Genomic DNA, 10,986 nt, shown 5'->3' with positions numbered 1-10,986 from the left:
AGCAATTGATCAGGTCGGATCGTGTTCTCTTCCTAATCAGGATACTGGCAATCAGGTAAAAGGATCTCGGGTTGAGCGATCTACACACTTGGAAAGCAAATAATGTTAGTGGGATGTCAGAAAGGTTTTCGACGTGTCATTCTGACGCTTAAGTTAGTCGAATATTCACACAAAAGAAATGAGAGTGCTACATATGTAGTAAATAGTGAGTGCTTGTAATAAATGTTAAGTGAATTTAGTGTTCTGTGATCAAGTAAAATTGAGTATTTATATGAAAAAATGTAATCATGACATTGTATCCTCTTGCCCGAGTACTAGGATAAACCGGATGACCGAGCTCTTTCCGTGGATATCACCAATATCTTTTTACTGTTGCTAGTTCCACACAAAGTAGTCGTGTCAATGGTGGCAACAACAAATAAAACTTATACGTTAATATCAGGATATTATTACCGGAACATCCAATGATCAATAATAATTTAACATGTTAGATCCCCAAAAAAAAAGGCAAAAACTTATGTGAAACGATCTCACAGATCGTATTTTGTGAGATATATATTTTATTTGGGTCATCCATGAAAAAATATTACCTTTTATGCTAAGAGTATTGCTTTTTATTGTGAATATCGGTAGGGTTGGCCAGTCTCAAATATAAAGATTTGTGACACCATCTCACAAAATACCTACTCAAAAAAAAAATCATAGACCCCACTACATCACAAGCGATTTGGAATATGGTTTCTTTCCTACCGTGTCTTCAAATACCTCTGGTCGTTTTATTGGTCATATAACTCGTATGTTTTTCATTTTTACTCATGTTATCAATCGATTTACATTCTTTGTACACTAATTTGTGAATTTTTCAATTTTCGTCCAATTTTATTGAAGTGCTGTAACATCGAAAATATGATGATACAAATATCACTAGAAAATACTGATGTAACAACGAACAATGCTGACGTGAGCATCTCTTCAGTGAAAAATGAATAAAATTTTGAGGGGGAAAAATAAATTTAAAAGACTAAAACTGATCGACCTAACATAATAAAAAAAATAATAAATATGAAAATTACATATTTTCCTCACAAATCCGTAAGCGATTTTAAATTTTCACGAAATTTTTTAGGTGCAAGATAAAATGAAGTTTGCATATAATTATTGGACAAAATATATTATATTCTAGGATAAATATGGATTAAATTACATGCCTTTCTAAAATAACTTTTGGATTGCCTATGGCTTTTGACCGATAACAAAACGGTAAGAAAACATGCATGTCCACAATTTAAATGCTACTTTGGCCCAAAATAGGTAGATTTTTTAATTAAAGTAATTTTATTTTCTCTATCTTCATAGCCTAAATGAATTTTAACCCCGACAATGATCCAAACACAATGAATATAATGTATGTTCTATTACTGACGAATACTTATGCTATACAACATCGTCGGGCCACCGATTAAATAGATGAAATTGAAATATTACTGTTTGTCACGAAAATTTACGGGCGTGCCAGGCACGTGATCGTGCCAAAGTTATGAATGATCTGACTCCGTTTACCAAGCGTTGCGAGTCTCGATTCGGTCGTAAGTTCTAACTCCTTCGAAATGGCTCAAAAACGCAAACAAAAATGAGGAATAAGACAAAATTACAGGAGAAATGCATTAACAACATCAAATTTAATTACGCTATTATGAATTTGAACGACATTATCACAAGAAATTTGAAGGAATATGTAAAAATCTCAAGGAACTAAAATACTGAAAATTGGAAAAAGATGAACTATTGAGAGGAATTCTGCAGAGCTTTGCTGTAGATTTGTTGTGTTGATTTGTCGGTCCTTTTTCTGATTCTTCCTTTCAGTTTTTGTCACATTCCATGGGGGAGTTTCAACGGATTATTTCACCCTACCCCTACAGGCAGTGCCTGTAGGGGTACATCCAAGGGCCAGAATTTTTTCTGGCCCAATTTTTTATTTTTTTAAATTTTTTTTATTCCTCATGATATGAATCTCAACCCTTGATCTTGGGTGTGGGCACTGCCCCCACACCCAGGATCGAACCTTCCAGTTCCAACCATGTTCCACGATCAAACCACGATCTTCCACCTTGGGCAATGGCCGAAACTGGTAGCAACTTCCTTCTGTTGGGCCAACTGCAACTACATTGGGCTTCATCCATTGGGCTGTGGCTTGGGCTTCAAGTTCTTGTGGGCTTCTTGAGTTATTTTTAGGCACAACAATTACTTCTTATAATAGTCCTAGTACATTGACTGTTCAAAAAATTTAACCTCCCTTTAATCAATTTTACTTTGCCCTGAACTTTATATTCAATGAATTGTAAAACTTAGAAAGTAATATATATTATATTTGACAAAAAACTTGCGTGATACGATCTCACAGGTCGTATTTTGTGAGACATATATCTTATTTGGATCATTCATAAAAATAAAATTACTTTTTATGCTAAGAGTTATTACTTTTTATTGTGAATATCGGTAGGGTTGACCAGTCTTATAGATAAAAATTCGTGAGACCGTCTCACAAGATACCTATTTATTATATTTTTAGCCAGGTGGTACATGCAATTAAGAAAGTTATAAAAAAAACTAAAATATTATAGATGGTTATTTTTATAGGGATATTTTAAGAAGAATACAAAAAAACATACCAAGAGACAATATGATTATTATGTGGAGATTCGTTTTAATTTATGTCGATTAAATCGGTTTGTTTTCGGTTTCTATATAAAAAAATCGAACTACCCGATTTTTTTAAAGAATTATATTATTTTTCATATAGGCCATATTTGTAATATTTGTATGGGTCTTGGGCTTCACATTTTTAAAAAAAACTTGGTTTCTTTAGTTTTTTTTTTATAAAAAAAATCGATCAGATAGATATTAGACCATGGAATAATGGGCTTTCTTTGATTCAATTTCTGCAAGTTTCTCGAAAACTTTATGCAATCATACACTAGATTTAATAAATTAAATTTTCCAATATTGTTTTCAATTAAGCCTATATATTAAAATAATACAGAAGAATAAAATTATAATTTTCTCATAAGTGATATGGGTGCTTTTTAGAACAAAATACAGCTAATCACATTTTGCAGGAAACAAAAAATGAATGTCTATCTATGTTAGGAGTAATAAATAAAGCATTTTGAGGAAAGATAAGAGAAGTGGCAATCGTTCAAAAGAAAAGGATAGCGTAGGTTTATTCTGGACCTTGTGTTTGCATCAATTCTTTCTTGCCATGTATTTGGCAAGAATTTGATCGAGGTACAAAAAAGATATGAACTTTGCAGTGGGAAAAAGCTCCCAAATTCTAGTTCATTCCGGCTCCTTTCACTTCCCTGGAAACTTGGAAAACACGACTGCATTTCCCATATCAAACATTAAGTTTATTGGAAGAAAACAATGTACTCAGCTCCGCGACAGTGCAGTGATTCGGGCTCAGAGCCGCCCCACATGGTTACCAGGACTCGAGCCTCCGCCATATCTCGATGGAACGTACGTATGTATGCAAGATTCGTGGTTTCTTGCTTTTCACACACACACACACACACACACATCATTTTGTTGATGTGAATGTGGTAACAATATTGTATTACATTTGTTTTGATATGTAATATTGTAGACTTGTGGGAGACTTCGGGTTCGATCCCCTTGGATTGGGTGAGGATCCCGAAAACTTGAAGTGGTATGTCCAGGCTGAACTTGTTCATGCCAGGTTTGCCATGGCTGGAGTTTCTGGGATTCTTGTGACTGATGTAAGTGATACTGTGATAGCATCGAATGTTATAAAGAAGAATACAACGTGTACAAATATTTTATAAGAGAACATGGGATCTTTAGCAATATATTTAATGCACTGTGATATTTAACCTTCCATCAAGGACTTCGGGTTTGATCCCCAGTTAACCAAGATTCAGCATGATTGTTCCCCGATGAGCTAGCCATGTTCATTTCTTGAAGTTCTCTTGTATTTCATTGCTGCTTCTGCAGTTACTACGCGTGACAGGAATCAGCAATTTGCCTGTTTGGTATAAAGCTGGTGCCACCAGATTCGATTTTGCCAGCACCAAAACTCTTTTCATTGTTCAGCTACTCTTGATGGGGTACTGGCCTACCCCAAATATATGTTTTCTTCAGTTGAAATCTTTGAAAAACAGAGTTCATTTCTGTTGTTAAACATTGGCACACATGCAGATTTGTTGAAACCAAAAGATACATGGATTTCATGCATCCTGGATCTCAAGCCAAAGAGGGGTCTTTCTTTGGCATCGAAGCTGCACTACAAGGGCTGGAGCCAGGGTAACTACACTCCCTAAAATAATTTTTTCTTTAATATTCTTAGAAGCCTGGAAGGGCAGAAACGATATTTTTTCAGTGATTATATACTTTTGGTGAAAAAATTTAAAAAGAAACGACTGCTCCATAGTTCATAATATGATCGAAATTGTATATGTTGTTAGGTATCCTGGTGGTCCGTTGTTCAATCCTCTTGGCATCGCTAAAGACATAAAGAATGCTCATGGATGGAAACTGAAAGAGATAAAAAATGGTTCCTTTTTTTGCTTCTTGCTGATTTTGGTTTCTTTTTTTCTCTGCCATTTCCTTCAAATTTCGACTCAGCGTCCATTTTTCCTTTTTGCAGGAAGATTGGCAATGGTGGCCATGCTTGGAATTTTCGTTCAGGCTTATGTTACTCATGTTGGCCCTATAGACAATCTCGTACAGCACCTCTCTAATCCATGGCATGCAACAATTGTTCAAACTCTTGCTGGATCTGCTTCTTAATCCTCCAGAAAATACCCGTCTTACAAATTTTTTAAGATGTTTCATGATTTTAATGCTATTTTTCTTCATAAAATAATGCAATTATTCAAATTCACAAGAAGATGCAACTTAGTGCTTCTCCAATCGGGGCGTAAAGTATTGTTAATTATTTTAATTCGTAAATTAATTGTAATTAATTTTTTAAAAAAATTTAATAAATTATTTAAGTTGACTAGACGTGAAATTAGTAAATTTATGAATAAATATTTGATGAAATTAAATAATAAGGAAGATTCGAAATATATTATCTTTTGAGTAAAGCTCGAATAGACGAGTTAGAAATCAGTTTTATATTTTATTTTTCATGTACAATCAACACCACCGTTACTTACAGTAAAAACTGATGTTTACGATGATTTTGATGAATGCGATTTCTTTCTGGCCAAGAACATGAAGATTCGAGGGAAGAATGATTTCTTCTTTTTCTTGGTAATTCTTATTTCTGGAGATGGATTTGTATCCGTGTTGCTCGTATATGAACTCTGACTTGGTCTCCGGTGTGTAGAAGAATCGGGTGAGCTTACAACATTCTTGGATTCTTTTTGCTCCTCAAAACTGGCTCTCGAACTTTTATCCAAGTTCCCTGCTGCTGCAATGGATTCTCCAGCTTTCCGTCTTCGCTCGTGCTCGGACCTCCACGTTCTTAGCTCTTGTTCGACTCCCAATTTTCCTTCAGTCGCCTTCTCGGCCCTCTGCAGAGAAACTTTCAGAGCATTCTTTCTTTCGGACAATTCGTGATTGACTTCCTCTAGCTTTTTCAAACTCCTTGCCTCAGATTCTTTTGCTACCTCAACTTGAGAAAGAGCGGCTGCTATCCGTAGGTTTGCCTGCTCCTCTGCTTCGTGGGATTTCTTGCTAAGCTCATAGTATTCTTCCAAAGAAAGTGTTACTCCCGTTGGTGAATCCTCACCATTGTTCTTCTGAGCAGATTCGCTCTCCTCCAATGCATTTATAGCCGCCAGTGCCAATTTCTCTGAGGCCTTCGCAGCTTCAATTTCCTTTCGAGTAGCACGTAATCTACTTTCCAAGGTACTTGCTCCCGCCTTCGCTTGTTCCGCTTCTTCCTTGGCCTTTCGAAGCTCTTCCCGAGCTGTTTCTACGAGTTCCTTTGCTCGATCCGCCTCTTGAGCAACCTCTTGTACTTGCTTTGGAAGGTCCAACAGCTTCTCTCTTTCCTCTTTCTCCTTCTTTTGAGCAAGAGCTATTTCTGATTTTGTCCTTTTCAGCTCAGCTTCAAGAGATGCAACTGCAATTGACGCCATTCCTTCCCTTTGTTTAAGGGCGGCAACTTCCAGTTTTTCTTTTTCCAGTTCCAAATTCAACGATGAAGCAGCCACCTTCAAGATTTTGACTTCATCAGTCACTTTCTGGATGTTGACCTTCACTTCTTCAAGCTCATTCTTTGCTGCAGAAATGGCCACCTCCATATCAGCACGGGTTTTTTCCATTTCCTCGAGTCCATCTTCCGAAGTTCCTCCTTCACCAGTTTCAATCTTTACTTGTGATTCCATATAGGTAGCCAAATCATCTTTCAAATCTTGCAGCAATGTTGTCGCAGAATCTAACTTTGATTTGAGATCCTTCACGTATAATATTTTCTGATTCAGTTGCTCAAGCTCCCCCTCGGCCTGTTCCAATTCCTTCTCCCAGTTAAGAGTATCCCGTTCTTTTGCCATTATTGCTCCGACTCTATGTTCCTCTGCTTCCAGATGTGCCCCTTGAGCAGATTCCAATGATTCCTTGGCTGTAATAAGTTCAATAGTCAGGTCCTCAACTGATTTTTCGATTTCTTTAGACATAAAGACAGCTTCTTCTGCTTTTTTCACAGCGGCGTCTTTCTCGGCCACCGACAACGTGTAGTCTTTTCTTAGCTGTTCCAATTGGTCTTTAATAGTCTTAAGCTCTGAAATGGCAGCCGCATGCCTCGCTTTGGCGACCTCGACCTGTGCCTTGGCAGCAAAACTGGCTTCATCAGCAATCCCTTGTTCCAATTCTTCGACTCTGAGCTTTGCAAGTTCAGCATCCTGTTTTGCCTGTTGTTCATCGGTTTGGGCTCGTTCAAGATTAAGCTTTAATTCTTCTATGAGCCTTTTGGTGTCGTCTAGCTCTTTCAGAACTTGTGTTTTTGCCTCTTCAGCGGCTTCAGATTTTTTCTTACTCAATGGTATCTCATCCCGGACTTTCTCCAACTCTTGCTCGATGACTTTACGTCTCTGAATGGACAACCAGAATTACTTAGAGCTAAACAAATCTTGTATCACAAGAAACGCAAAAATACACATAAGATGAAAGGTACAAGACATTAAAAACAAGATTACACCTCCACTGTCTGCACACGGTGAGCTTTCCAGTCGACAATCCCTCCAAACTTTGAAACAGCAGCTTTCACTGATTCAAAAGGAGCTGCTGTGTCAATTTGACCTCTTTTAAACTCCAAACTATCAGGAACTTTAGACTGTTGCGCCGATTTTGATTTCCCATTAGAATTTGAGGGTACGTTTGGAATGAACTGCCCAATGCTACCATTTCTCCCTCGAGGGGATGTAACAGGAGCAATATAACCATCCTCAGGAGATGGCCTAGCAACTATTTTCGGTCTAATCGTGGCGGTATTATTGTTGAAGCTTGCAGGTGCTTCTTTAGACACATCGGATTCTACACTCCCACCTTGGATCATTGGGGCAACACTAACTGATCTGCCCTCATCATCCGGAGATGAAAATACGGGAGGTGGCGAAGAATATGGAGGTGCATTAGCATTAACATTAGCTTGAAAATCTTTAGCACCCTCCATTCCAACAAAATGCTAGGAGGAGTCAAATCAAGAAGGCTCTAGTGAAAAGAGAACCAAACCTCAGAGAAATTTTAAGATTAACACAAGAATTCAACAAGACCAAATATTTAGCATCAATGCCTACGAAAACTACGAATTGAATTGCTTGTAAAGATTAAAACACCCTAAAACGAAACTGAAAATCCTGACATCAACTTATTCAATTATTTTCTATATCATATTAACATAACAATGGTAAAAAAAATCTAATTTCAACGGTTCATTTTTATCATCTCAATCAAATATTGGTCTCAAATAACATGCAAGAATCCAATAATTGCTGATAACATCTGAATTCATTTAATAAGCAACCAAAGATGCTCAAAAAAAAGTGGTAAAATCCAATCCCAAATCCAATGCATCTCAAGAATTTTATCAATCATAAATTAATTACTAATTTAAAAAGTAAAAACTAAAAATTCCCAACCAAAAAAACACAAAACAAACGATAACATGCACCTTAAAAAAGAGAGAAAACGCACCAAGAATCACCAGAAAAACCAAGAAAAGCCAAAAGTCGAACGGGAAGCTGCGAAGGACCTCCCCAATATTAGCCCACAAAAAGTAAGAGAAGAAGACAATAAAATTGTCTTCTTCTGACCTTCTTTCAACACCCCACAAAATCTGGGAAATTCTTGCTCAGCCCAAAAATAGTAAATCACAGGTAAAAAAAAAAAAAGAAGAAGAGAGAGATTTAAATCATGAAAAAGGAATATACGGAAAAGAAATTAATATACACTGCTCTGTTTCAGAGATGCAGATACAAGATTGCATTGCCGTTGTGTAATAATGAGGTGAGTGTAATAAGTACACGTGTGTGGAGCCTACTTTTTCACACTTGGTCTTCTGGAATTCAATTTTTTTCAAGGATTTGGGAAAAAATATGTTCCTTATTCATGAATATTTATTTATTTATTTTATGAAGATTCATTTGTGGTGTAACAAGAGAATAAATCTTGAAGGAATAACGCACACAATACCATAAAAAAAAGTACAACGATGAGTCTCCGCACCGAGCCCATCGTGGCCATCGCAGGCGGAAGAATCCGTATGCTTCTTCCTCCATTTTTCCATTTTATTATGTCGCACGTCTTCGTGTACTTAAATAATATAAAGACATTTTTTTTACCAAAAAAAAAGAATTTTAAATGATAGATAATGTAAAATATTGATAGAAGGTGATTTGCATTATTTCGGACGTATTCAAAAGAAAAAAAGTACAATAAGAATCTTTTACTAGAAAAATACTTTTTCATATGGTACATGCATTTATGAGAGTGACACAGAGGTGAACCAGCAGCAATATGCAATCTTGTGCAAGAATCAGATTAAGACATCCATACAAATACAACTCAAAATTCGACGATGGGGTTTGGGACGGGCCCAGGTCCGGTCTTGGTCTGATTTGAAAAAAATCTCAACCTTTAATCGACTCGCCCGTGACTAGTTACGATTCGAGTCATGAAACCGTCAGTTCGGATTCAAGTCTGGATCCGATTAATCGTCGGTTTTGGGTTTGGTTCGACCATTATTTATTTATTTTTTTAGAAAAATTATAAAAATAAATTAATTTTTTCTTATTTAAAGGTTTTTCTAAAATGTAATATTGTCAAGATTCCAAATTAATTTAATTTAATAAAATTGTAGCCAGCACGAGGCGGGCGGTTTAGCCCATGAGTTGGGAATTTTTTTTCCCATAATATATATACATATATATAGATCTTTTGTAGATAAAGTTGTAAATAATTTGACTAACATGTAGAAGTATGAAAAAAGAGATAATTTAAAGGATAAACTTCTTATTTTATAGTCTTACAATCCATTTGTTTCACTAAATTTTTTATGTGAGAATATATATAAGTACGTCTTAATGAAATTAAAGGGATTGCAATTCTATAAAATGATAAATTAATCTTTTATATTCTCAAAATTGTTCTCTCTAATTTCAACATAGAGATAAACTTTTTCCTTTTTTTTTTAAAAGTCGAGCCATCGAGCTGGACTCGCGCGACTTGTGGTGTTGACGAGTTTTTTACTCCTAAATCTTAACCGGACGGAGCCGATTAATCGATCCCTTAACCACATGTTGGTTTTGGTTTGAGTCAGATCCGACCTTTGACCAGGTCTATGAGAATAGAAGAATCGTGTGTCCCGTCATGGATCAGAAGCAGGTGTATGTATAACTTATTATATATGATGAATTAATAATACTATGGTAAGAACCAGATTTTTCCCGCATTTTATTAAATATTTGTAAGGAAATGTTAGCATTTAATTTTCATTATTGTATTAAAATAAGATATACAGATCGGAGAATGTTTACATGGGAAATGTGGAGATACTCTTGGATGAATAATATTAAGTTATTAAATTTATGATTAAGCATGCAAATTTTCGAAATTGGGAAGGAGACAATGCAAGATTTGGGAGATATCATGCAAAGTTTAGGAGAATGATTACATGGGAGAAACCCTAATACACTACAATTATTCAATATTCGTCGAGATTTACTCATACACACAGCCGCACAAAAGAGAGGGCAACACAAATAAGAATAAGTGAGGAACAAGTCAACAACATTTTTATTTTCTTTAGTTAGAATATAATATATTTTTTTTAAAAAAAATAATTTGGGTTCTCGGGTACGCGATCGGGTAGTTAGGGTACTACCAAAACCCCACAAATTACTCGATTTACCCAAAAAATGCACTTGAACGGGTTCAGGTCGGGTAACCCGATCCGACTGCCCTCCCCTGAGAAACCCTAATACACAAATTCTTCACTATTCGTCGAGATTTACTCACACACGCAGCCACACAAGAGAGAGGGCAGCACGAAGAAGAAATCAAGCGATACTACCCCAACATTTATGTTGTGAATTCTTTTAAGATTGAATTTTGGTTTTTAAGCATTCAAGATTATGTTATTGTTTTGGCATATTTAACGTGTGATCAATTTTGAAGTGATTTTATGTGTTATGATTAAGATCGAGAGATTTTATAACATGATATGATAATATAATTTATGGATCTACAACTTGCAAAGACATATGAAGTTGTATACATGTTGATAGTCATAGACCAAAAATCAAAAATAGAGTATTACACGGTTCATTAATGCAATTACAATTATTAAATAACACAAGAACGTTTTGTTACTGTATTTTGTTAATTAGATTGATATAACTCGACATAATATATTAATAAATTATAAAATTTTGTCAAAAACACGACTTATGAATTGAAATTTAATCATTAAAGAAGATTAATATATAGATTAACCGAAATCCTAACAATTGTTTATTTATA

The 10,986-nt window shown here is 35.6% G+C and overlaps 2 protein-coding genes across 3 annotated transcripts; one reads left to right on the top strand and one right to left on the bottom strand.

Moving 5' to 3' along the window:
* Nucleotides 1-3,133: 3,133 nt before the first annotated feature.
* On the top strand, nucleotides 3,134-4,834 carry LOC140832724 (photosystem I chlorophyll a/b-binding protein 5, chloroplastic). Its single transcript, XM_073196882.1, has 6 exons — nucleotides 3,134-3,516; nucleotides 3,644-3,776; nucleotides 4,012-4,124; nucleotides 4,216-4,320; nucleotides 4,482-4,570; nucleotides 4,664-4,834. The coding sequence occupies exons 1-6, from the start codon at nucleotides 3,299-3,301 to the stop codon at nucleotides 4,804-4,806; spliced, it is 801 nt and encodes a 266-aa protein (XP_073052983.1). The 5' UTR covers nucleotides 3,134-3,298; the 3' UTR covers nucleotides 4,807-4,834.
* A 257-nt stretch (nucleotides 4,835-5,091) lies between these two features.
* Nucleotides 5,092-8,700, bottom strand: LOC140832723 (protein WEAK CHLOROPLAST MOVEMENT UNDER BLUE LIGHT 1-like). 2 transcript variants are annotated; one of them, XM_073196881.1, is made up of 3 exons: nucleotides 8,161-8,700; nucleotides 7,166-7,651; nucleotides 5,092-7,058 (listed from the first exon to the last, which is right to left on the bottom strand). In XM_073196881.1, the coding sequence occupies exons 2-3, from the start codon at nucleotides 7,637-7,639 to the stop codon at nucleotides 5,193-5,195; spliced, it is 2,340 nt and encodes a 779-aa protein (XP_073052982.1). In that variant the 5' UTR covers nucleotides 7,640-7,651; nucleotides 8,161-8,700; the 3' UTR covers nucleotides 5,092-5,192. The 2 variants fall into 2 exon arrangements, with proteins under 2 accessions (XP_073052982.1, XP_073052981.1); XM_073196880.1 differs by having other exon boundaries at nucleotides 5,093-7,058; nucleotides 7,166-7,677; nucleotides 8,161-8,699.
* Nucleotides 8,701-10,986: the final 2,286 nt, after the last annotated feature.

This window comes from Primulina eburnea, chromosome 5 (assembly GCF_022965805.1).
Source record: "Primulina eburnea isolate SZY01 chromosome 5, ASM2296580v1, whole genome shotgun sequence".
NCBI classification, from domain to species: domain Eukaryota; kingdom Viridiplantae; phylum Streptophyta; class Magnoliopsida; order Lamiales; family Gesneriaceae; genus Primulina; species Primulina eburnea.
Note: the sequence above shows the minus strand (reverse complement) of the source record. Positions and strands in the feature narration are given on the sequence as shown.

Bases quoted from the DNA above. Each gene is read 5' to 3' on its own strand.
- LOC140832723 (XM_073196881.1), bottom strand. From the start codon at position 7,639: ATGGAGGGTGCTAAAGATTTTCAAGCTAATGTTAATGCTAATGCACCT. The intron at 7,059-7,165 runs GTGTAATCTTGT...TTGTCCATTCAG, and splicing joins ACCGTGTGCAGACAGTGGAG to AGACGTAAAGTCATCGAGCA.
- LOC140832724 (XM_073196882.1), top strand. From the start codon at position 3,299: ATGAACTTTGCAGTGGGAAAAAGCTCCCAAATTCTAGTTCATTCCGGC. The intron at 3,517-3,643 runs GTACGTATGTAT...GTAATATTGTAG, and splicing joins CCGCCATATCTCGATGGAAC to ACTTGTGGGAGACTTCGGGT. The intron at 4,571-4,663 runs GTTCCTTTTTTT...TCCTTTTTGCAG, and splicing joins ACTGAAAGAGATAAAAAATG to GAAGATTGGCAATGGTGGCC.